The sequence below is a fragment of the Chrysochloris asiatica genome, unplaced genomic scaffold (genome assembly GCF_000296735.1).
Source record: "Chrysochloris asiatica unplaced genomic scaffold, ChrAsi1.0 scaffold00099, whole genome shotgun sequence".
NCBI classification, from domain to species: domain Eukaryota; kingdom Metazoa; phylum Chordata; class Mammalia; order Afrosoricida; family Chrysochloridae; genus Chrysochloris; species Chrysochloris asiatica.
Genome location: NW_006408617.1, coordinates 6441930 through 6468897, shown reverse-complemented (window position 1 = coordinate 6468897; position 26968 = coordinate 6441930). Strand labels below are relative to the sequence as shown.

Sequence of the window (26968 nt, the reverse complement as noted above, 5' to 3'; positions counted from 1 at the left end):
TTTGAGCTACTGCATCCATAGGTGTAGGTCAAGTTCATCAAATTGTATCAGATTACTCTTTTTTTTTTTTTTTTCTTCTTTCTTTCTTCTTTCTTCTTCTAGTTGAGCTCTGATCATCCAGTCATTGAAGCCAGGTCAAGTGGGTATTATCTGCAAGTGTGGGTGTTCTTGTTCATATGCTGTCTCTTATTACCAGCTGGTTCTTCACTCTTGGCTCTAGTCCTCTGTGGCAATGTTGCTGACTCTTGGCCCAAGAGTCCCCAGGTCTTGCCACACTGCTGGCCAACCAGGTCTCCACCCGGGTTCACAGGAGTCTATTGAACGTTGTAGGGCTTAGCTTGCAGCTTCATTGCTGTTTTTCCCTCACTTTCCCATATTGGTGACCAATGTGGTCACTAATCAGAGCATATATTCCTGTTGAGTCTTAGTCTTGGAAGGGGGTTTGCTCTGAGAGGACCTGATCACTTGCCTTGATGTCTCCTGGGCGAGCAACTTGCTTGTTCTTGTAGTAATCAGCTGGTCTGCCGTTATTATTTTATATTTTTTTTTTGTCTGTCTTTCTTTCAAGAAGTATCTTCTGTTCTTCTGTCTGCTCCAGGCTGGTCTGCTTGTCCTTTCAAGTGGAAATTTCCCACCTCTGAAGGTTCTGGATGCTGTTCAGGGTTCCACCTATGGTCTTATGTAATGCAGAGGCTCCACAGGATGCCTCCTTCACTGGGCATGTTGTAGCCCCATTTTAGGTATTCCAATTAGTTATAGACAGAAGTTGGACTTATTAAATCTCTTCTGATATATTTTATTTCCTCTGGAGTGCTCCACCACTCGTCTGTCAGTTTATTATACTGTGGTGGCTTACATGTTGCTGTGATGTTTGAAGCTATGCCATCAGTATTTTAAATATAACCAGCAGGGTGACCCATAGTGGACAGGCTTCAGCTGAGCTTCCAGATTAAGACAGACTAGGAATAAGAAGAGGTAGACTACTTCTGACTGGTTAGCCACTGAAACCCTTATGAATAGCAGCAGAACATTGTCAGATAGAGTGCAGACAAATGAAATCATAAATAGCACCAGGATATTGTTAGATATAGTACTGAGAAATGAAATCCTAAATGGCACTAGGATATTGTTAGATAGAGTGCTGGAAGAAGAGCCCCTCAGGTTTGAAGGTATTCAAAATACAACTGGAGAAGAGCTGCCTCCTCAAAGTAGAGTTGATATGATGACACAAATAGAATAAGCTTTCAGAACCTTCATTTGCTAATGGGGCACAACTCAAAATGAGGCAAAACAGATGCAAACATCTATTAAAAATCAGAACATGGATAGTACAAAGTATGAAACTAAGAAAATTCAAAGTGGTCAAAAATGAAGTGGAACGTATAAAGATATCCTGGGAAGTAGTAAGCTGAAATGGACCGGTATTGACTATTTTGAGTCTGGCAATCATATGATTTACTATGCTGGAAATGACAGATTGAAGAGGAATGGCATTTCAAGAGCTGTCTTGAACATTTCAAGAGCTATCTTGAAGTACAATGCTGTCTGTGATAGGATAATACACATGATACCTACAAGGAAGACCAATTAATAACACTGTTATTCAAATTTACACACAAACCACTTAAGCCAGTGATAATAAAATTGAAGAATTCTACCAGCTTGTAGTGCAGTGCTGTAGGATAAGCACTGAACTGCTAATCACAAGGTCAGTGGTTTAAACACACCATCCGGTCCTTGGAAACCCTCTGCAGGGTCAGTAGGAATCAGAACCACCTTGATGGTACGTAACAACAACAACCAACTTATTCAGTGTGAAATTTATCAAAATACAATCAGGATGTATTCATAATTCCTGGAGATTGAAATGTGAAAGTTGGAAACAAAGATAAAGCATCAGTAGTTGGAAAATATGGCCCTAGTGGTAGAAATGGGACTGGAAATCTCATAATAAAATTTTGCAAGACCAGTGATTTCTTCATTTAAGTACCTTTTTCAAACAACATAAAAGATGATATATACTTGGAGCTCGGCAGGTAGAACACACAGAAATCAGAAGCCTGCTAGGTTATCACTGTTAACTCTCATCAGAATTCCAGACATTTTAAATTCAACGTATATCTCCTCTCAGAAAATAGAATGGAGGATGAATTGCTTTCCAAAAGTATGTGCATGGGTGTGTTTCTCTTAAGAATTCACTCTAAGAGAGCTTATATAAGGATTTTTAACTGTCTGTGAGTTCTGTACTAGCTGAAAGTTGAGAGCTTAAGCACCCAGTATTATAAGACTACTTTAAATATTAATAATAACCAAAATGTCTTGTTATAGAGAAATCAATAAAATGTTTATCATCAATATAATGGATTATTACAAAGCTGCTAAGATCAAGTTTTGGAAGACCATTTAATGATATTTGTAAATGTTTATAATGTTAGATGAACCATAACACCCCAAGTACAACACCTATTTGTATGTAAATATATTTCTTTGCTTACACTGAAATATGTATATACTGATACACATTTATAAATATAAACTATAAAAATGTGCTTATCTCTGGCTCAGGAATATAAGTGATCTTTTTTGTGTTCTTGTTCACACATTCATGAATTTTTCAACAATGTTTACATTGTTACATGCATTATTTGTACAATCATAAAAAAGATGTATTGAATTATTCTAAAAAAATTAGTACATTATAAGCAATGAGCGAGAACTCAGTAGTGCTGGGAGGAAAAAAATAACGTTTCATAAATCTGCTAAGAAATTATATCTAAGACCAAAGACCTGATATATTTTTCTTTATATGAAGTTAAAATACTGGAACTGATATATTAGGGTTATGATTTGATGAGCTAATGTCTGTTGTGCTAGATATGTACACATATTAAAGAAAGCCTGGAGTAAAATTTCTAGTTGCCTATGACAAATATTGTCAAAATTGTCTGTTCCCAAGCCCTCCCTGGCTGTAGTAATGGGAAAGGGATCTCGTTGTGCGTCCACTTCTGAATTTTACAGTTGGAACCGAGAATACCTAGGCAGAGACTGTGTCTAGATTGTGGTCCCAGAAATATTTAAAAAGGAGTTACAGCAAAGACATATTTTTATAGATTAGCCTATTTAGTCCTTCTTCACTATGACCAGCCCAACTCAACCTGTGTCATTAAACAAATCATCCAGTTGAAGGTACAGTTTCTTTGGGGATTTTTAGTTCCATAAGGCATTTCTTTGCTTAGTTTTAGTTTCATTTCGTTTGAAGTAAATTAACACTTTAATGAATTAAGATGATTCTAGAATGTCCACGTCTAAAATACTCTTTGTTTCTAGATAACTACATGACGTTATCTCGTTTAATTGATCTCTTAAGAAGATGCGGAAAACTGGAAGATGTTCCAAGATTTTTCTTAATGGCTGAGAAACATAACCCTTCAACAAAATCTGAGCCTGGATTTCACTACTGTAAAGGCCTGCATCTTTGGTAAATATATTGGCAAGTAAATTGTACACAATGATGTTTCTTTCTCTCATTATGGATAAAGTAGAATGGAATCATTTGTGTTCAGAAACATCTACTCACCGCCATCGAGTCAATTCTGACTCATAGCCACCCTAGATAGGCTTTCTGTAGCTGTAAATCTTTATAGGAACAGAAAGCCTCATCTTTTATCTTTCTCCTGAGGAGTGGCTGGTGGGCTTGAACTGCCAACCCTGTGTATGGCAGTCCATTGCTTATCCTATAGTGCCACCAGGGACCCTTTACAAAAAAAAACATAATCTATAGGGTAAATAAAACTATTAACATATTTTAAATGTAGATTTTTAAAAAATGTAGATGCAAAAATATCTACATGTTAACAGTTTTATTTGCTCTTATAGAATATAAGGTACTTGACGTTTATAGTAATGATTGTCTAATTATTTTAAGTGATTTGTTTACTTTAACTTCTAACTAGGTATACTGGAGAACCAAATGATGCCCTTCGGCATTTTAATAAAGCTCGGAAAGATAGTGACTGGGGCCAAAATGCCCTTTACAACATGATAGAAATCTGTTTGAATCCAGATAATGAGACTATTGGAGGGGAAGTGTTTGAAAATCTGGATGGAGACTTGGGGTGAGTAGTGTTCAGAGCATTATCCTTGTGTGTGTGTGTATGTGTGTGTGTTTGTGTATATGTGTGTGTGTTTGTATGTGTGTGTGTTTGTTTGAATAGCTTATTTAAGATAATAAGCAGGTTTGCTTTACAAAGGATAACTAAATTCTAGGATAATACTGATGGAAGGCTAGATGAATTCATATATTTTCCAAAAGAGACAAGTAATGCTTTTAGATTTCCTAAATCAGAATACCCAAAACTCAATGCCTTTGAGTTGATTCCAACTCATAGCTACCTTATAGGACAAAGCAGAACTGCCCCACAGGGTTTCCAAGTCAGGAAATCTTTATGGATGCTGATTATCACACCCTTTCCCACAGAACTCAAAACACTGGGTTTGAGCTGCCACCCTGTGGTTAGCAGCTAAGCACTTAATCACTGCACCTTCTTATTTATTCTCTAGAAAATAGGATACATTATAGAATTTGATTACTTTGACAAAAATTGTTCACCCAAGAATAGTTGCTACTTAACAACAAGTGGTAGTTTTATGAGGGGGCTTCAAATATTTCACAGAAAAAGTCCATTATCTTTGAATTCCATTTTTCCATGAGCAACATACTTTATAGAGATCATTTCATGTATTCCCTAAAATAGTATGATATAAACATTCATACTTCCCTGGGTATGTAAAATAAGAAAATTGATACTGAATACTCATAATGTTAATGTATTTGAAATTTATGACCTTTTGATAGACATGGTTTTGGGTGTTTTTTGGTTTTTTTTGAGAGGAAACAATGAGAATAGACTTTGTATGTCTGACAAACCTAGGTTTAGATCCCAGGATTTTCAGTTGTTACCTGTGCCACCTTTGCCAAATTACTTCACTTGTTTAAGTCTCAGTTTTCTGTAAAATGTGCATAACATAGATTAAAATAAATAAGAACAATGTTTGAAACATAGCAGGCCCCCAGTAAGGTTAGTTTCCTGTTCTTCCTTCTCTCCTTCTTTTACCCTTCTGAATAGTTACACTGCTTGATTTTTTTTTTTTTTTTAATGTTCAACTTAACAAATCATACAATGAATTCTAGTTTTCTATTAACTGAAATTGCCACACGTCTACATTTATCACATGCAGATATTGTTTGTTTTTTGTCCTCATTCTAGACAAATTAATGTTACTGTGTCTTATGGAGAGAGTATTTTGTTTAAAAAATGCATTATGACAGCCCGGCACAGCCCTCTGCCATCGGGTCGATTCTGACTCATAACCACCGCATAGGACTGAGTAGAACAGCTCCTTTTGATTTCTGAGACTGTAAATCTTTATAGTAGTAGTCATATCTTTCTCTTGAAGAGCAGATGGTGGGTTTGAACTTCCTGCCCTGCAGTTAGAAGCCCAATGCATAACCCTCTGTGCCACCAGGGAGAGAATGAATAATGGTCTTCAAAATGGAATACTGACAAAAGTAAACATAGCCATGTACTTTAAAGTTCTGATTATAATCTCAATGAATTTTACTTCTGAGTAATAGACATAGAATTCTTTTTAACTGTATGCAGCAACTCAACTGAGAAGCAAGAGTCTGTGCAGTTTGCAGTGAGAACAGCAGAAAAACTCCTCAAAGAACTAAAACCTCAGACTATTCAGGGTCATGTCCAGCTTCGCATTATGGAAAACTATTGCCTAATGGCAACCAAACAGAAATCTAATGTTGAGCAAGCATTAAATACCTTCACTGAAATTGCAACATCTGAGGTTAGTAGATTTTATTTTCAATTTACTAAATTATCTTATAGTGGTGTTAAAATACATATTTTAATTAGCTGTCTATTTTCTGAAAATTATCTTATTTTTATTAAAGCTTAGATATATGTCATCTGACATCATTTTATACAATGTACCTTTGTTTCCAGAAGAGACAGTGCTACTCTTTTGTCACATCTTTATATGTTTTTCTCTCTTTTAGAATTCTGTATTCTTGAGAAAGATATACTAAGTTGATTCTCAAGGGAACTGCTTTATTCTCTGGAGAATTTGTTGTAGGTAATACCGAGCTTAACAAGTGAAAAAAAAATCTTACTATCTCACTATCTTGCCTTTTCACTTGTGACAGCTTGGAATTCTTCCAGCTCTAGGGCTAAATGGGGAGTACTGATGTGGCTGGAGCTTCAGGATAATGCATTGAATCACAAAGTCAGGTCAAACTGTAAGGTCAGTGGTTCAAACCCACCAGCTGCTACTTGGAAACCCTATACAGGGTTGCTGTAGGTCAGAACCGACTTGATGGCACTTCACAACATCAAGGTCTAAATCTAGTCCTGCTCTGGCACTGTAGCATAAGCACTGAACTGCCAGCTTCAGGGTCAGCAGTTCAAACTCACTAGCTAGCTGCTCCTTGGAAACTTTATACAGGGTTGCTATGAGTCAGAACTGACATAACACATAACAACATCAACAACAAGGGTAAATAGGATTCCTAGTGTGGTGCTATAGGGTAAACACTGGATAAACTGACAGTTGAAACCCACCACCTACTCCTCAGAAACCCTGTAGGGTTACTGTGAATCAGAAATTACATGACAGCACTTAACAGCAATAACAGGGCTAAATGAGGTCAGTACTGACAAACTTACAGTTCAAGGATGCAAATAATGATGTTATTAATTAACAACATTGAAATGTTGTGTGCCATTGAGTCAGAGAGATTCTGGGTTTCTGAGAAGCAGCTGGTGGTTAACAGTCCAGTGCTTATCCTATTGCATTACACCAGGACTCCCATTTAGCCCTATTGTTGATGTTGTTGTGTGTTACTGAGTCAGTTCCATTCGTAGAACCCTATATAGGGTTTTCAAGGAGCAGCTTTTGGGTTTGAACTGCCAACCTTGAGGCTGGCAGCTCAGTGCTTATCCTACGACTCTGCGCCACACCAGGACTCTACCCATTTAACCCTAGAACTGGGATGGTGCTGTAGGATCAAACCCACCAGCAGCTCCTTGGAAACTCTATACTGAGTCGATATGAATTGGAACTGACTCATCAGCACTTAGAAAGCAAACAAACAAAAAGACCCGTCCCTCCTTATGGGGCAGTTCAGCTCTGCCCGGTCATGTCGCTGTCAGTCGGGATCGACTTGACAGCAGTGTTGTCTTTGGTTTCCCCATCAGCAGTTTCCAGTAGCAAGGCCTAAGCTTCTAAGCATCATTATTAGAGTCCACGTTTGTTCTACCACTCTACAATGTCTTGTGCCACCAAAAACTCTTCATTTTGTATCTCCCTGAGAATATACAGAATTTTTCTATGCTTCCTTGTGGTTCCAAGGTCACAGTCATAGCTATACATTATTAGAAATCATGTACAATGACCCTGTCCCTCTTTAGGAGGGAGGCCCAGGACCCTGGTGGAGATTCAGATGCCTGGGGATTTGGGAGACTACAAGTCCTGTTGCCATTTGTGTGCAAATGTTATAGGTGTCAGCTTTATTGTCACTGTGCACCTACCCTGGTATAAAACAGCAAGGTAGTATCAGCTGCAGGAACCTCGCAGAGCCAAGCCCTTCTGCAGACAGCAGAGTGATGTTCTCTGGGATGTGCTCTGCTGGAGTGGATGTGTATGGAAGGTGGAAGGTGGTTAGCAGCTGCTGAGTGAATGGAGAGCAGAAGTAAGACAATGCTGGCTGTGTAAGAAAATCTATATGAACACGATTAAGCTTGGTTTCAAGTAAAGTGTCACGACAACTGAGTGATGTAATGTAGCATTTCATCACATAACAGTGAACGAGTTCATTTTGAGCAAATCTGTTGTTCTTTCTGTGAAATTTGACAGGGAGAAACCCAGAGGTAGTGAGTTACATTACAACTCTTTCCTAGAAAAAAATGGCACCAGTTTTCTACAGCGGTAGGACTACATTAGTTTTTTTATCACTTAAAGTTGTGTAACTAGTAACTATCCTGTCCTAATATCTGTTCTACTAACCAACTTATTCATTATCCAAAACCTGGTACATGAGGTGAAATTTCATAAACACTGCATTTTTTGTCTTGACTCACATGCTGCATATATTCAATATATTGAGTATTGAGCAGCCAGTGGGTGCAGAACACAGTGGGAATCACAATGATAAGCAACATATAGTCCCTTTTTCAAGTTTCTCTTCGTCTCAGGAACATGAGACAAGAATGCTGACTATTACAAAGCAGTATGGAGTTCATTCTATGTTAAAGTTGCAAATCAAAGTAGAGGAGACAGTACAAGGAAAGTAGGTAGATGCTTTTGTAGAGAAAGTATGATTTAAGAGGACCCTGGGTAAACTGCACCGGAGGAGAAAGAAAACTCATTGTGATGAAGGAGAAAGTATGAAAAGCAGGGAGACAGGAAAGTATAGGGTATATTCACAGCACTCTGAGGAACTCACAGGAGCACTGTGTTTAAAGTATACGGCTGCTAATCAAAAGGTCAGTAGTTCAAGCCAATTAGACACTCCGTAGGAGAAAGATGTGGCAGTCTGTTTCTGCAAAGACTTACAGCTTTGGAAGCCCTGTTGTTACTGTTATTGTTAAGTGCTGCGAGTCGTTTCCAACCCATGGTGACCCTATATAGTGTTTCTAAGGAGCAGCTGGTAAGCTTGAACCGCCGACATTGAGGTTCAGAGCAACTTTGCAGTCCAACACATTAACCCACAGCGACACACCAGGACTCCTTTGGAAACCTTATAGGGCAGTTCTATTCTGTCCTGTAGGCTTGCTGTGAATAGGAATCAACTCAGTGCACTGGGTGGTTGAAGAGGGGTTCATATTAATTAAAAAGGATGCATTTGACAGGAAGTCATAGGGGAAAAGGGTGAAAGATGCATTAAGCCACCCAAACAAGCGTTTCCACTTGTTTTCATCACATCACCTTGAAACATAAAAGTCTGTTGTTTATATGAGTTTACATGTAAACCTTGTCCTTGTGGTCTAAAATGACTGCAGTTTAGAGTAACTGAGAGTGTATGACCTAGAAAGACTAACTGAGGTGGTCTGCACTAGAAATCATAATGGGTTTAATGCAGGGGTGAATGTCTTCAGTTTATCTCAGGGGTCGTTGAACTTTGAGGAAGTGACTTGTTCTCATCAAACTCAAGGTATGTGATCTTAAAACTAGAGAGAAATAATTTTAACTCTATAAAGTGAGATATTTTCAGTATGTGAATAGATATGAGACTTTCTTATTTTTAACTTTTCATTGTGAATTACATGAAGATTTACAGAGCAGATCAGTTTTACATTCAGCAACTCATACACTTTTTTTTTTCATTTCAAAGATTGCAACCTCCTTCATGTACCATCATTTAACAGTATTTAACCTCTATTCCCTTTAACTCTTGTACTCTTCCCTGTGCCCTCCTCTGCCTTCATCTTTCTTCTGCCAACCTCCCTCATGTTGTATATTGCCTTTTTTGTCACCCAAGTCAACATGTTTCTACTCTAACCAGTGAATAATTCTTACTTCCTCCCATTCAGATAACTACCATCCAATGTTTCCTTTAGCATGAAACCCTTTTCTTGAGTGCTTACAACATTGGACTCTTGCAACACTTGCCCTTTTGTGATTGTGTGATTTCACTCAGCATATTGTCCTCCAAGTTCATCTGTGTTAAAAGGTGTTTCATAGATTCATAGTCATTCATCAGGGTTGTGTAGTATTCCATTGTGTATATGTACCAAAATTTCTTTAACCATTCTTCTATTGATGAGCATTTATGCTGTCTCCATCTTTTTACTATTGTGAATAGTACTGCAATGAACATGTGTATGCATGTATCTATTCATGTCACAGCTCCGATTTCTTGAGGATATGTACCAAGTAAAGGCCATAGAGCATTTCTACCTGTAACTTTTGAGAAAGTGCCATACTGTTTTCCATAGTGGTTGTACCATTTTACGGTCCCACCAGTGGTGTAGGCAAGTCCCAGTCTCCCAACACCCTTGCTAGCATTTTTTGTTTTCTGTTTCTATTATTATTTTATTAGTAATGCTGGGGTGATATAATATTTCATTGTTTTGATTTCCATCTCTGTAATAGTCCTGTTGAGGCACTGTAGGATAAGCATTGGTCTTCTAACAGCAAAGTCAGCAGTTCAAACCCATCAGCCGCTCTCAGAAACCCTATATAGGGCCCCAATGAATTGGAATGACTAGATGGCACAAAACAACAGCAGTGGCTAATGATCGTGAGAATTCGTTCATGTTTGTTACCCACTTGTTATGCTCTCTTTGGTAAAGTATCTGTTCATATCCTCTACACATTTTTAAAAAATGTTTTTATTGTGAATTAAGTGAAGGTAAACAGACAACATCATCAACCATACTTTCAACCAGTCATATGTTTTGTTTCATCTCAGTGATTACACTCCACTCACTTTAACAGTTTATTCTGCTTCCACCCTGTGGCTTCCGTTTCACATCTTACTTTTCACAAATGAACAAAGCAATATTATTTGATTTATACATACAAAGCAAAATATATGTATTAAATGTCCAAAGGGCACATTTGCAAGTCAGCTTCCTGCCCGCAGCCACACAGCCTTTCTCAGTCCCTGGATCTAGAGCACTCAGCTTCTCTGTCTGTGCAATTGCCTCTGCCACCATCTCTGTTGTTGCCACTTTTCTGGGTAGGATCTCATGCTCCACTTATGCTTTTCTTTCTTGATGGTCCTGGGGTCCTCTGTTCCTGAAATGAAAGATTAACTACTCCCTGGTTTTAGTTACACATCTTTTACAATTACACTTGTGGCATTCGCAATTAATCCTGCTTACAATTACTCACAATTGGATTATAAAATCCTATTAGCATCATTCCCCCATCTCCTTTCACCAAATTCATCTGGAAAAGAGGTAGTCTGTTCAGTGGGGAGTCTACCTTATCCCTCTCATTCTGAAAGTAAGCACACTCATAAAAAGCTTGTAATCCAGCCACTTCATTTCTTTATAGCCCCCCCATTTTTGATAGCCAATGTCTAAGTTCCCTGTCCCTTTCAAGTGCACTGAGGAAACTTGCTTGATCCTTGATATGTAGAATTACATATTTTTTAATTGGACTGTTTGCCTTCTATTTTGTTTTCTGCTGTTTTCGTGTTTTCAGTTATGTTTGATGTTGTTTTTATGCCATGTATCAAGTCCCTAAGGTTGTCTCTATTTTTTCATTGATGATTTTTATAGTTTGTTTAAGTACTACTTTTAGGTCTTTAATCCATGTTGGAAGACAATTATCTGGCCAACTGATTGGAAGAGATCAATATTTGTGCCCATTCCAAAGAGAGGTGACCCAACAGAATGCGGAAATCATCGGACAATCTCTTTGATATCTCAAGCGAGTAAAGTTTTGCTCAAGGTAATACAGAAACGGCTACAATCATACATTGACAGAGAGCTTCCAGAGGTTCAAGCTGGATTCAGAAGAGGCCGTGGAACGAGAGATATCATTGCTGATGTCCGATGGATCTTGGCTGAAAGCAGAGAATACCAGAAGGATGTTTACCTATGCTTTATTGACTACGCGAAGGCTTTCGATTGTGTGGATCATGACAAGCTATGGACAACATTGAGAAGTATGAGTATTCCAGAACACTTAATTGTACTTCTGAGAAATCTGTACCTAGACCAAGAAGCAGTTGTTCGAACAGAACATGGGAACACTGAATGTTTTAAAATTGAGAAAGGTGTGAGACATGGTTGTATTCTTTCACCATACTTATTCAACCTGTATGCTGAGCAAATAATACGAGAAGGTGGGTTCTATGAAGAAAAACGTGGCATCAGGATTGGAGGAAGACTCATTAACAACCTGCGATATGCAGATGATACAACCTTGCTTGCTGAAAGTGAAGAGTACTTGAAACATTTACTTATGAAGATCAAAGAGCACAGCCTTCATAATGGATTGCATCTCAATGTCAAGAAAACAAAAATACTCACCACTGGACCAGTAAACAACATTCTTATCACTGGAGAAAGGATTGAAGTTGTCAAGGACTTCATTCTTCTTGAATCAACTATCAACACTCATGGAAGCAGCAGTCAAGAGATCAGACGACATATTGCCTTGGACAAATCTGCTGCACAGGAACTTTTTACTTAGGAGACCAAATTATGCATTGGAAGACTACTGATACACATTCATTTAGAGTCAAGGAAGTTTTATAGTCCCAAAAGCTGTTTTCGTCAAGCTCTAATGAATTGCCCTTCTCTGTTCCAGGGTTTTTTTCTGACACCTAGCCATGATCAGTGTTAGATAGTGAACATTTTACATTTTACACTCCTTTGCAATGTCCCTTGTTAGTCACCTAAAGTTTTTCCTAGAGACCATTTTTATTGTGATTGTGGTATTATAATTTCTAAGTCAGCTCCTCACTTTTATTTGCATTTTTTTAAAATGATTCCTCTATGAAAGCATCACTGTTCCTCTGCTAAAAACTTAAGGAACACACATATTATTGCTTATGTTTCTACCAACTCTTGTTAACTTGCTGCTGACATTTTCTGACCTTGAACTCTATTCTAAAAGGATGTTATATTTTATAGACACTAGCACTATGGGCTAATGCATCAGACTGCAAAGTCATTTCAGCTGCAGTGTTGGTGGTTCAAGCTCACCAGCTGCTCCTTGGAAACCCTATACAGGGTTGCTATGGGTCGGAATCAACTCGATAGTTTAACAACAACAAATTAGGAAGTTGCAGACTTTAAAACTAAAAGTATGTTTTAAGGCATGAGTTAATTTCATATGATTTCCAAGTGATTAATTGCCTACCTTACTTGTAACATTTCATTGGTGGTGGTGGTGGCTTTGTGCCGTGGAGTCGGTTTCCGACTCATAGCGACCCTGTACAGAGACTTTGTGAATAAAAGAAGAGAGGGAAAAAGTGCTAGAGGTTTTCAAGGGTAAAAAGTATTATTAGCATTTGTAGGTGAATAATAATCCTATTTATTATTATTTCTTTTTTATAGTAGAACTAAGAAGCCAAAATGACTCTCAAACACAAACTGGTCAATATGACTTAGACTGAAAGAGGTTTTGTAGCGTAGTGGTTACGAATCGGGCTGCAAACCTTAAGGTCAGCAGTTAGAAACTACCAGCCGCCTGCGGGAGAAAGATGAGGCTTTCTGCTTCTGTAAAGATTTACAGCCTCGGAAACCCTGTACAGGGTCGCTGTGGGTTGGAATCGACTGGATGGCACTCAATAACAACAATAACAAAGTTTTACTTACACAAACTCAAAGCAGCCACTCAATCTTATTAACAATTGTATCCAACAGATAGTCTGGAATCTTGTGGTTACAATAGCTGCATAGTTACTGAATGATATCTACCAAACATCACAACAATCTATACTTAGTTCCCATAGAACCATCATCACAGTAATCTGGGCTAGAACCAAAAATAAAATTATTTGAATTCTTATCACATAGTATTTGCTACTTCACACATTTTTCCTTTCAAACATAGACCATTTGAGTGTTTGTATATCTGAAAGTGTAAAAGTTTTGTTTTTTTTACAGAAAGATCATATTCCAGCACTTTTGGGAATGGCAACAGCTTATATGATCTTGAAACAGACGCCAAGAGCCAGAAATCAGTTAAAGCGGATTGCAAAAATGAATTGGAATTCTGTCGATGCTGAGGAGTTTGAGAAGAGTTGGCTGCTACTTGCTGATATTTATATTCAGTCAGCAAAATATGACATGGCAGAGGAGCTGTTAAAACGGTGCCTGCGTCATAATAGGGTAGGTGAATGAAGAGTGAAGAATAATTTTTTTCACCTTTGTTGTGTAGGCTTTTTATAATAGAATAATATATAGAGTACTGATCCACTTCAAGGTTTCCTGTGTTCATTGAAATTATATTATTTCTCCTACACAATCAGGAAACAAACATAAATAATAAGAAAGAAATCATTTGCCCTTGAAAATAAAGGCAAAAAGAGATTTATGCAAGTTATTAGTTTCAGCTGTTGTGATGTCCCACTTTTCTAAAGTGTTCTTTGAATGTTAAGCATTTGCCTGTGATTATCCATCTCATTCCAGAACTAATGAAAATTGCAGAAGAACACTAATTAATATGTCTGTCCCTCTTATTCGGAAATACTATGGATGATTTTACTGCAGCTGTGTGTCATTTCCGCATAATTACAATACACTATACATAATATTTTTGTGGAGGAAAAACCTCTTTAGCTTTTAATTTGATTTTATAAAAAATTACTTTCTTTATGAAATTTATATAAAATTTAAAATACTACAAGTTTTAGGAAGATAAAGGGTTTCTTCTGAACACTTTGATGTTTAATCACACACCAAAAAAATGATGTCTTTTTACTATAACAGTTTTTAAAGTTGTGGATGTATGTAGTTGTTTATTGAGAAATAATTTACTTGACTTGAGAATATGAAGATATTTAACTTTAAAGATTAATATAAATTACTTCCAAATATTAATCATTTCTATATTTTATTGTCTTGAAGCAAATTAGATTACAAAATGAATCATTTGTTTTTCTAATAGGTAAGTTATGATCACTTAATACACTTAATACTATCAAGCTACTTTCTTAGGAACCTTACAAACCTAAAACATCAAGCCATTTATAAATTTATAGACTATTCTAAGTGATCAGTTATGTGTAATTTTAAGTATTGGCCTTGAAAAACAGATGTTGCTCATAAATAGACTATGAAAAATCTAAGCTGCAAAGAACAGCTGACCCATCCATCCATGGTCTAGGCTTAAGCATGATTTCATAGGATATTAAGGTTATGATGCACAGAGAATTTTAGCTTGGTTAAATGCTGGTAGCATTATGTTATGTTGACTGGTTGACTATGATAGCCACTTCAGGGACTTTAGTCTTTCTGATCAGACATGTAGATACTGAAAGTATAAGATCCAGAGCTAGAACTTAGAAACGTTGATTTACGGAATTAAAAAATGAAGTCACTCAGTCAGGCCTGAAGTGGGAAACATACAAGATGGCACATGACCATGCTGTCATAACAGATGTGAACTAGGAGCAGAGTCCTATCAAGGACTTGGGAGCCAATCTGAAGACACTTCCATGAGCCAAAGTTGTAACACTTTAATTTTCAATAATAGAAATAACTGGAGGCGGCAGACCTGCACAGGTCAAAATGAGACTATGAGTCAGTGGTTATATGCAGCGGCAGGTGAGGCTGTGGGAACAGGGTTGGGAGCATCTCCTGCAGTGTGAGCATGAGCTTTGCCTTACCTGTAGCACCTTCGCCCGTGTGAGTGGGGACCAGCAGGCCCCACAGCGTCATCCCAGTAAGAAGCCATTGCACACTGGTATAGAAATGTTGGAAACTGGTGAATAGCGACCCATGGAGACTACAGGGCCACCAAAGACAGTACTACCAAGACGTGAGGCTGCCCCTCAAGGTGAATCGCTGGCTGGAACGGTACTACGACCGTGACAGGGAGCAGCACTGAGGGAGACCAGATCCATGCCAGCAAGAACAAGGAGATTAATGGGACCAGGAAAAATGTTTGTTGGTGGCCTGAGCTGGAATACAAACAAAAAGGACCTAAAAGACTATTTTGCCAAATAGTACAATAAAAATGGATCCCAACACTGGAAGGTCAAGAGGGTTTATGTTTAGCCTCTTCAGAGATGCAATCAGTGTGAAGAAGGTTCTAGATCAGAAGGCGCATAGGCTGGATGGCCATGTCATTGATGCCAAAAAGGCCGTGGCTGTGAAGAAGGACCTGGTGAAGAAAGGCTTTATTGGGGTCTGAATTCTTAAGCCACTGAGAAGATCAGGGAGTACTTTGACGAGTTTGGGGAGATTGAGTCCATTGTTCCCATGAATCCAAAGTCGAACAAAAGTCTTTCCCATCTTGCAAGATGGTGTGTGAAAAGGTTGAGAAGCCAGCTACCAAGGAGAAGAAGCCCGAAGTCAAGAAAGCAGGTGACAGTGACAAAGCTAAGAAGTCTAACTTTAAGGTTAAAAAAAAAAAAAAAAAAAACCAGGAAGAGGAAACTCAGCTGCAGCTGAAATCCTAGTCCCAGGAATTGGCTGGTATTCCCCATAAGCTATGTCTTCCAGAAAGGCCATGTACAAAGGAAGTATTCAGCTACTAAATCTAGGGTTGAAAAGAAGAAGAAAGGTGCTTGCTACTGTCACAAATCCAGCTGGTGGTGACAAGAATGGTGGTACCCAAGTTGTTAAACTGCACAAAATGCCTAGGGTATTAACCTACTGAAGGTGTGCCTTGGAAACTGTTGACCCTTGGCAGAAAAAACCCTTCAGACTGAATGGTAGAAGACTGGTCCAGCATCACTACTGGGACAATCCTGATCATCCTCACTGGGTGCCATTGATGCAACAGAGTGGTTTTCCTGAATCAGCTGGCCAGTGGCTTGCTCCTTGTGACTAGACTTCAATTGAGCACACTGGAAATTTGGAGGAAGTCATTGCCAAAATTGCTAACAGTGGTGTAAAGATCCCCAAACAGCTCACGGATGCTTACTTCAAGAAGAAGAAGCTACAGAAGCCCAGCCACCAAGAAGGTGGTGTCTTCGACACTGAGAAAGAGCAAGATTACAGAGCAGCTCAAAGTGGATCAGAAAGCTGTGGACTCAGAAATTATGCCAAAAATCAAAGCCATTCCCCAGCTCCAAGACTATCTTTGTGCTGTGTTTGCTCGCACAAATAGAATTCATCCCTCAAATTGTTATTTTAGATTTCTTGTAAAGAAAGAACCTCATTAATTAACTGATACATAAAAACAAAAAAGATACGGCTTTGTTCTTATCACTTAAAAAGAAGAGGAAGCTGTGAAGAAGGTTTTGAAGGGAAAGTTTCACACTGACAGCAGAAGCAAGTGTGAAATCAAGTTGGCCCAGCTCAAAGAGGTCTACCAGCTGCAGCAATGGTGCTCTGGTGCCATGGACACCGCAGCCAGGGAACTGAGGCAGTGATGGTGGTGGTGGAAATAGAACTCAGAGTAGTAAAATTAAGGGAAGAGCCTAGAGACACAACAGCCATAGAGTAACTACAAGCCAAACTGGGGCGGCGGCAGCCGATACCGACTGACTGCACGCTACCTTTGGATATGTTGTTGTTAAATGTCGTTGAGTTGGTTCCGACCCATAGCAACCCCGTATAGGGTTTCCAAGGAGCAGCTGGTGAGCTTGAACTGCCAATGTTGCGGTTCGGACAGACCAACTTTGCAGTCCAGTGCATTAGCCCACCGCATCACACCAGGAATGAAAATCCAAATGACACTGAGATAGATCACTTCACACTCTACTAGGATGTTGTTGTTTTTCTTAGGTGCCATCGAGTCAGCACCGTCTCATAGAGACCCTATGCACAGCAGAACAAAACAATGTCTGATCCTGGGCCAGCCTCACTACTGTTGTCACACTTGAGTTCATCGATGCTGCCACCTGGCTAATCCGTCTCGTTGGGGGTCTTCCTCTTTTTCTCTGACCCTCCAGCTTACCAAACATGATATCCTTCTCTAGTGACTGTTCCCGCCTGACAATATGTCCAAAGTATGAGAGATGAAGTTTGGCCCTCTTGGCCTCTAAGGAGCACTCTGTATGCACTTCCAAAACAGATCTATTGGTTCTTTTGGCAGCCTATGTTGCTTTCAATATTTTCCTCCAACACCATAATTCAAAGGCATCAATTCTGGATCTTCCTTTATTCACTGTCCAGCTTTCGCATCCATATGAGGTTATTGAAAATACCATGGCTTGGGTCAGGCGCACCTTAGTCCTCAAGCTGACATCTTTGTTCTTTAACACTTTAAAAAGTTCCTGTGCAGCAGATTTGCCTAATGCAATATGTCGTCTGATCTCTTGACTGCTGCTTCCATGAGTGTTGATAGTTGATCCAAGAAGAATGAAGTCCTTGACAACTTCAATCTTTTCTCCATTGATAAGAATGTTGTTTATTGGTCCAGTGGTGAGGATTTTTGTTTTCTTGACATTGAGATGTAATCCATATCGAAGGCTGTGCTCTTTGATCTTCATCAGAAAATGTTTTAAGTCCTCTTCACTTTCAGCAAGCAAGGTTGTATCATCTGCATATCACAGGTTGTTAATGAGTTTTCCTCCAATCCTGATTCCACGTTTCCAAAACTTCAGGAAATAATCAAGTTTTGAGGATTTGAAGAAATGGAACCCTAGTCCATTGCTGGTAGATATGTAAAATGGTATACCTTTATGGAAAACAATAAAGATTTACAGCCTTGGAAAGCCTATACAGGGTTGCTATGAGTCAGAATCAGCTCCACAGCACACCACCACCACCAAGTACAATTCTCAAAAATAACTGAAAGCAGTGACTCAGAGATACTTGTACCCCAGTATTCATCCCAGTATTGTTCACAATAGGCAAAAGATGGAAGTAACTGAGATGCTACAAAAAGAAAAAACAGTGTAGCTCCAACCATTCCACATCCTCTCTACTAAACTGGATTCAAAAATTCATTGCAATGGCCATACAGAACTCAGCCACTTTGTGGTTCAAACTGACCTTGCAGTCCATCTCATTAACCCACAGCGCCACAACAGCACTTACATATATATGTATGGAGTCTGCTGTAACACTATAGGAGATAAGCATTGGATCACAAGGTCAGTATGAAATGCAAGGTTGGCAGTTCAAATCTACCAGGTGCTCCTCGGAAACAATATGTACGTATACTGCTGTTGTTGAGTGCCATCGAGTCGGTTCCACCTCATAGTGACCTTGTATATATAAAAGGGCTTCCAAAGAGCTGTTGATAAGTTTGAACTGCCAGTCTTATAGTTACCTGTCTAGTGCTTACCCTACAGTGCTACCACCAGGACTCCATGTACATATATATAACAAGAACATATATATTATATAAGCCCTGGTAGTGGTATAGGATGCTTACCGAACTGTTAACCACAAGGTCAGGTGTTCAAACCCGTAAACTGCTCCACAGGAGAAAGATGAGGGCTTCTGTTCTCAAAAAGCTTTACAGCATCAGAAATCCTACATAGGCTCACTATGAGTGAGAGTCAATTCGATGACAGTGGTTTTGGTATATATATTACATATACAGACACACATACACATGTGTAGCTATAAAACACACATCTCCTACCTCTTCCCCTAATAAATCCTCAATCTTTAGATTTGGGATATGACTTAGCATCAGAATTTTTTATTAAGCTTATTACATTTTCATGGATGATTTGATTGCTTGGCCTAGGTTAAAAACCATTGTTTTATGCATCATCTAAATAGATTAATATAGTTGACCTCTATGGTCATAAATATCCCATAAAATCTTAGTGGTATCAAACATGTAGTATCTATTGATGTCTTTTCTGTGTTTTCCCAGTCTTGCTGCAAAGCTTATGAATATATGGGGTACATTATGGAGAAAGAGCAAGCATATTCAGATGCTGCCTTAAACTATGAGATGGCATGGAAATTTGGCAATCAGACAAATCCAGCAGTAGGTAAGTTGAGCAGGTTTGAACACTTTCTCAACACATTTGCTTAGTATTTATAAATACTTATTTACTTGTATTTGATTATATTCAAAACTAAATATACAATAAAAGCCAGCTTCCTTTGGAACTTTTCTGGGAAGAATAAAATTTATAGTAGTCTTAACTACTAACAGTCATTAAATAACTTGCTGAAGTAAAACATGCATTCCCTTTGAGTATGTCTCGTGCAATTTTGACTTTCTTTTTCTTCACCCTTTGCTATTCTCAAACTGGTAGTGTTCTCTTGTCAGTCAGCTATTCTCAAAGTGTTCTCTTGTCAGTCAGCTAGGAAAACATTGTGTTAAATTAAGTAATGCAAAGCCTTTAAATACTAATGGATATTATGGGAAAATGTGGAGCATTTTCCTCCTGAACATTTATAAACATCTTTCTAATCTGAGTGTTTGTAGAACAATAATTTTGAGGAGTGCTAATCTACAAAGTTCCTAACAAATGGACATCCAAAATATACTTAATAAGATCATGTCATGCCTACTTTTCTCAAGTTTATTTTGCGCTGAAACAGGCTTCATGGAAACCACTTAAGTCTGTTTTTGGAGCAACATGTAGTATCCTTTCCTTCTTACAGACCCAAGCCCCCAAAAACAAACCGATTGCCATTGAGATAAAATCATTATCATTAAATCATTAGAAAACCCTAGAATACAGAATAGAGTTACACTATAGGATTTCCAAGTCTGCTGTCTCTACGGGAGCAGACTGCCACATCGTTCTCCTGTAGAGCGGCTGGTTCATTCAGTCCTTTGCTTCTCAACTAAACACTTAGCCACTGTGCCACCAGGGCTCCTCTTGTTAAAACAAAACAAAACAAAAAAAAATAATGGTCCTTTAATTGCAAACTTTTTTCATGTTTCTCTTAAAGTATCTCCAGATCATCCTCAGTGACCTGTCCATTCTCTATAATGTTGTTGTTGTTGTTATGTGCCGTGGAGTTGGTTCCAACTCATAACGACCCTCTACAGGGTTTCTTTTCTTTACGGGAACACAAAGCCTCATCTTTCTCTTGCGGAACAGCTCTGACCTTGTGGTTTGCAGCCCAATTTGTAACCACTACGCTACCAGAGCTCCTTAATACATGGTTTCAAGTCTTCCTAATCACTGTCTCCTGAAAGATCTATGTGTTTTCCAAACTGTGCTTTGGAATACCCTGAGAGATTGTTAATAGTTCTTTAAAAATACCAAAGACAAAAACAATCTGGGTGTACAGCATTGGATTCCTAGACCAAATAAAGTTTCAAAAATGCTGTTCTATTCGTCCATGCACCGTCTAACCTCTTGTAACCAGAAATGAACAAGTTCTTCAATATGATTTGACAAATTATAGGTCTGCTGAATGTTTATTTATTTGTTCTTGATTGGGTGATTTTCAGTTGTTAATTAATTCAGCCTGAGATGGCTTTTAGCAGACATATCACAGTATGGATTTGGATGTAGATAGCAGTCAGATAGGTCATCTTCACTAATTTCTATCAGTTCAGTTTTCCCCCCATCTTATATTAGTCTAGGGTCTGCTATTTTATTGGACAGGTATAAAGCAAAGGAACTAATATGTGTTGATAGTGTCTTTCATTCCCAGGTACTATTCAGGTTGCATAGAAGTTAACATATTTCAGATTATAGAAAAATCTTATTGTAGGGCAGTAAATGGCAACCCAGTTATTCAATTATACAGTGACGATTTCTTTAGCACTCAACATGGCAGGCAAACTGGTTCTTACAGTCATGATGTTTATAATTTATGAGTATCAAAATCATCTTGGTCCAGTGAAAATAGCTTAAATACACCATTAAAATACATGTAATTTTGACACCTAACAACAACAAGAATTTTGACACTATTCCAAATGAGGACTACATTAAGAAGATGATTTATAAGTACTCTGCTTTGGGGAATACTTCATCACATTTACAGATCCTTTCAAATCCTTACAAATGCTTTCATTGTGTCATCTTTGGGTTTTGTAGATGATTTAATCAGTTCCTCCAACTTTTGTTAGTAAGCATTTCTTTGAGTCCCTCCGTTAATTACTTCATTTCTTTCTTAAGGTTGTCATAACATCCAACGTCACCAACCTGTCTGGCCAAATTAACAGTGCATTTCACTTTCTCAATTATCAGAAAACCCTTATAATCATGCTCATGTTCTTCCATACGTGGTTTCAGATGAAACTATCTCCAGTGTGGAAGGCCCCATGAGCTGAGAAAAAGTGAAATGCATGTTTCTCCTTTGACACCTGGTTTCAGAGACAGGACAAGTGCTAGACTGTTTACATTATTCATTTTCTTTCTCTCTTCCAGTCTCCCTCCACCCCCATTTCATATAACTGAACTTAACAAGTACAGTGCAGCCACAGTGCACATTTCTTGGCTTTTCTAGCCCCTTTTCATCTCTCTAACAATGTGTGTACTTGTTGTTCTATCAGAATAATTCCACTATTAAAATGCTGTGGTCCTAGCTCAGTGTTTGTTTAAATGGGGGGAAAAAAGTCATTGCTAGTATGTGTTTAGTTTTCTAAAGTTCTTAAAATTATTTCACAGCAGATATTTCATTTTATCTTTCAAATTATAGAGAGGGAGGAGTTATTATTTCCATGTTATAGATTAGCAAACTGAAATTAGCAGGTGATGTGACTCACCCAAGTACCAGTGCTCAATGGGAAGCCAGAAAACAAAACTAAGAACAGGCTTTTTAATTCTGGTTCCCATGTCAACTATATGTAATTGGCACTTCACTTGTTTTCCTTTTTAAATGTCAGAACTCTGTTTATTAGTCTGTTTTAGAATTCTGTCATGATGACGTTGTGTTTCCCTGTCTGAAATTTATTGTTTTCATCTTCAGTAGTTCTACATGCATGCATATGTGTATCAAGCAAATATTGTAAATTTCAGATCATTCTTATTTATAATCTTTTATAGTGACTCTTGCCATCTAATTATACTGTTGTTAAATGCCACAAGTTATTTTCAAGCATTTGTTCGAAATTTTAGAAACTTGTTTGGGTGTAAATAGTAGCTTAACACAGTTCTGTTTCACATTTCTAAAGGACAAGGTAAAATATTTCATTTTAAATTACATATTACTGTATATTATATATGTGAGTTTATGGAGTACACTAATACTGTTGGAGCCCTGCTGTGGCGCTGCAGGTTAATGTGCTGAACTGCAAAGTCAGTTTGAACCGTGAGGTTGGTGGTTCAAGCTCACCATTTGCTCCTTGGAAGCCCTATAAAAGGTCGCTATGGGTTGATACTGAATCACTGGCACTTAACAACAACAGTACTATTACTTTTCTTTTCACTTCTTTAGTTATTTTACTCCTGTTCAGAACAACTAATTGTGTGGCACTGTAGAATAAGCATTGGACTGCGAATGACAAGGTCAGCAGTTCAAACTACTCAGAAACCTTGTACAGGGTCACTGAGTCAGAATTGACTTGACTGCAGTTAAAAACAACAACATACAGAACAACAGTCATTCAATTAAATCTTAAAACTTTCTTCTCAATTGTATTTGAAATCCAACATTTCTATATCAATAGTTGTGATAATTCTTACTGATAATTGATATGGAATTTCCAATGACTAATCCACTGCACTTTGTCACTCTTCTGCTTACTCTGCCCTCTCACCGTGTATTTCAGGTTCTTTGGGTTCTTTATGTATCTTTACATGGGCAGTTCCCTCTGTCTGGAAGTGATCATGCTTGCCATTGCCTTGGCCTAGTTCATGTCTCATCCTTCAGATTCCAGACATCCTGTGACATTCATTCCTTCTCTAGCTGGGTTCCGAATAATACAATTTTCTTAGTTTATATCTTTCATTCATAGCATCTAATTGAACTCTTATCTCTGTTTTGAAATTAAACATATTTCTACAATTGTTTAAATAATGTCTTTTTCTCTACTAATAAATTGTAAGCCTCATGAGTGTAGGAACTGGTTTGCTTGCCATGTTAAGTGGTGAAGAAATCACTGCACAATTGGATAGCTGTGTTGCCCTTTATTGCCTAGCTATGATGAGAATTTCCTACAATTGGATATAAATGAGACTTCTACTTATAGGCACCAGATACTTGTGAGATGGCAGTTTTCTAACTCTGCAATATGTCCATGACTGTCCATTGTCCCTGTTTTCATTTCTACTTGTTCTTCTTTTGTTTGTTGTTGTTGTTAGGTGCCAATCGAGTCAGTACCTACTCATAGCGTCCCTATGTACAACATAATGAAACACTGTCCAATCCTTGGCCAACCTCACAATTGTTGCCACGCTTGATCCCATTGATGCTGCCACTTGGCCAGTCCATCTCGCTGGAGGTCTTCCTCTTTTTCTCTGACCCTCCACCTTATCAAACATGATATCCTTCTCCAGTGACTGGTCCTTCCTGACAATATTGACAATATGTCCGAAGTATGAGAGATGAAGTTTGGTCGTCTTGGTCTCCAAGGAGCACTCACTCAGGCTGCACTTCTTTCAAAATGGATCTACTGGTTCTTTTGGCAGCCCATGGCACTTTCAATATTCTCCTCCAACACTATAACTCATAAGCATTAATTCTTCTATGGTCTTCCTTATTCACTGGCCAGCTTTTGCATGCAAATAAGGTTATTGAAAATATGGCTTGGGTCAGGCGCAGCTTTGTCTTCAAGCTGACATCTTTGTTCTCCTTTTAGGCCAGTCTATCTTTGATTGTTTCATTGTAGTTCAGTCACCAGCTTCTCTTAAAGAGTCTTCTAAACGAGTAAGCAAACTAAGGAATGAAAGAACGAGAAAAAAGTCATACTACCATTGTGCTCTATAAATTTTTTTTTTTACTGTGGTGTGATTTGTTGTTGTTGTTTTTTTGTCTTAACAGGATACAAACTGGCATTTAACTATTTAAAAGGGAAAAAATACGTGGATGCGATTGATGTATGTCACCAGGTAAACAACTAAATGTAGACTTCTTCAAAAATTTCAGATAACTCAATTTTCTACTTTTAATTCATCTTAAGATGACCTATGCCAATAGTAAACATATCGTAACTGTATCATTTATCATGTATCTGTAGTCTAACTCCTAGTGACCCTTTATAGCATTTCCAAGGCTGTAAATCTTTACAGGAGCAGAAAAGCCTCACCTTTCTCTCAAAAACTACTGCTGGTAGTTTTGAACTGCTACGCTACCAAAGCTCCTTATCCATAAACAGAGGATGTAGTATTTCAGATAAACTACTTATCAAATATATCCTAGAGAGATTATCAATTTTAAAAGTTTAGAAAATAATAACATTTCCTTAAACATGTATTTTAGTTTGGGTTCAAACAATAGCGTATTTAAATAAAAGGGCAGGGGGAAAAGCATAAATAACTTAACCTTTAAGTTAGAAAATATTTAAAGATTATATAGATTCTCTATGTCATTATTCTGAATAGAAATGCTTGTGAAAATGCTTAAGTTTCATTATTTAAAAACTCAGATGTACAAATTAGAATAAAGGCAGTTATGTAATTTACAAATCATTCAGTCACATTTCTTGATCTCCTTCTAAAATGGCAAATATTTTAAATTGCAGCCTTAGCAATTACAGTTTCTTTACATATACATTGTATCATGGATGTTGTTGTTGTTATGTGCAGTGGAGTCGGTTCCCATTCATAGCGACCCTATACAGGGTTTCTGAGGCTGTAAATCTTTATGGGAGCAGAAAGCCTCATCTTTCTCCCCTGGAACAGCTGGTAGTTTCGAACTGCTGACCATGAGATTAGCAGCCTGATTTGTAACCACTACGCTACCAGAGTTCCTTGTATCATGGATATAAGGCATTATATTAAATATTGTGAGGCGTTCCAAGAATGTATAAAAAAATTGTGAATTATGTAATGTCCTTTATCCCAGCTAATTGTGGAATTAGCTGTGGAATAAGCATCATTTTAGTAAATGCTTGTCATTTGTGATTGCTGTTGATTATTGAATCTCTTTGTAAGATTGTGTTTCTCATTAAGGTTAAGATTATACGTTAATGTTAGATTATATATTAGAATCGTTTGGGGAGTTTGTTCTTTAAAAATGAGTATCTTTCCACCCCTGATTTCTGTAGGCAGGGAAATTTGCTTCTCAAAATTGCTACAGATAAATATGATGTGTGTTACTGATGAAAAAAATCACTCTGTAAGAGTCTATTAAGTATAACTCAAATAAATTATAAGACATATAAAATTATTGACACAAACATGTTTTCTGCAACTGACATGTGAAAGTAATTTATTTGTTGTATCTTCTACATGTGGTATTCATATTCTCCTGTTATGTCTGATTGCATAGGCAGTCCCTAGATTACAAGCAGGTTTTATTCCTAACTCTGTCTTTATGTCGTTTTTGTACATAAAATGGAACAGTTTATGTATGGTTTATAGGAGCATCAGTCAGATGTTTGTATACCTTTCTATGCATAAAAAACATTTAAGAAACACTTTCAGATATACTAAAGCATCTTTAACGTAATAATACAATAATAGTAATAATGTTTAAATGCGTGTCACAAAGTTGTTGTTAAGTGCTGTCAAATCAGTTTCGATTCATAGTGATTCTGTATAGGGTTTCCAAGGAACAGCTGGTGAGTTTGAACTGCTGAACTTGTGGCCCAGTGTTTTATCCTATAGCGCCAGTCACAAAATAGTACCCATTTTTAATTATGTTTTATTACATGTACCTAGAATTTTTAAATACAGGCTTTTCAGGGCTTGGTTGAAAGCTGTGGGCTCTATGTGAATCTAACCCAGGAACTAACTGCCTGTAAATGAATCATTTCCCATTTCATATCACCTTTGAAAAGTGTTCTTGCTGTTGTCATAGTATTAGTATAATGAAACCTCTACTGTAATGCTCACTTCTAGTAAGTTTGTATATCCCTGGGACATGGTAATTAATTTCAAGTTCTTGTTTTTTGTTTTGCTTTGCTCTAATTTTGCAGGTTCTTGAAGCACATCCAACTTATCCAAAAATCAGAAAGGATATACTTGATAAAGCCCGTGCATCCCTAAGACCTTGAGTACTTAATTTGTTGGTTACACAGGAAATGAATCTGGTTTTTAGCTCTTCCAGTTCAAACCAAGGTTGTACTATTGTAGTGTAATAAAAATATACTTTTTTTTCTCCAGCAGAGGTTGCTGTTGTACATAGAGAAGTGCTATGCCAAATTGATGTTTTCTAATGGAGAAGGTGAATGAGGGCTTGTCTATTTAATTAACTCTCTTTTGTTTAGATACAGATTTGGCATCTCCAAGGTAGTGATTATTACAACGCAGTATATAAAGAAAATTTTGTTAAAATCT

The 26968-nt window shown here is 37.7% G+C and overlaps 1 protein-coding gene across 1 annotated transcript in view; it reads left to right on the top strand.

The window, feature by feature from the left end:
* Window positions 1-26752, top strand: part of TTC21B (tetratricopeptide repeat domain 21B) — a 90016-nt gene extending 63264 nt beyond the window's left edge. The window contains exons 23-29 of the mRNA XM_006867005.1: window positions 3328-3478; window positions 3954-4115; window positions 5664-5859; window positions 13641-13865; window positions 19483-19603; window positions 24510-24577; window positions 26608-26752. Coding sequence (XP_006867067.1) covers window positions 3328-3478; window positions 3954-4115; window positions 5664-5859; window positions 13641-13865; window positions 19483-19603; window positions 24510-24577; window positions 26608-26685 — 1001 coding nt within the window. The 3' untranslated portion in view covers window positions 26686-26752. The remainder of the gene's footprint in view (window positions 1-3327; window positions 3479-3953; window positions 4116-5663; window positions 5860-13640; window positions 13866-19482; window positions 19604-24509; window positions 24578-26607) is intronic.
* The last annotated feature ends 216 nt before the right edge of the window (window positions 26753-26968 follow it).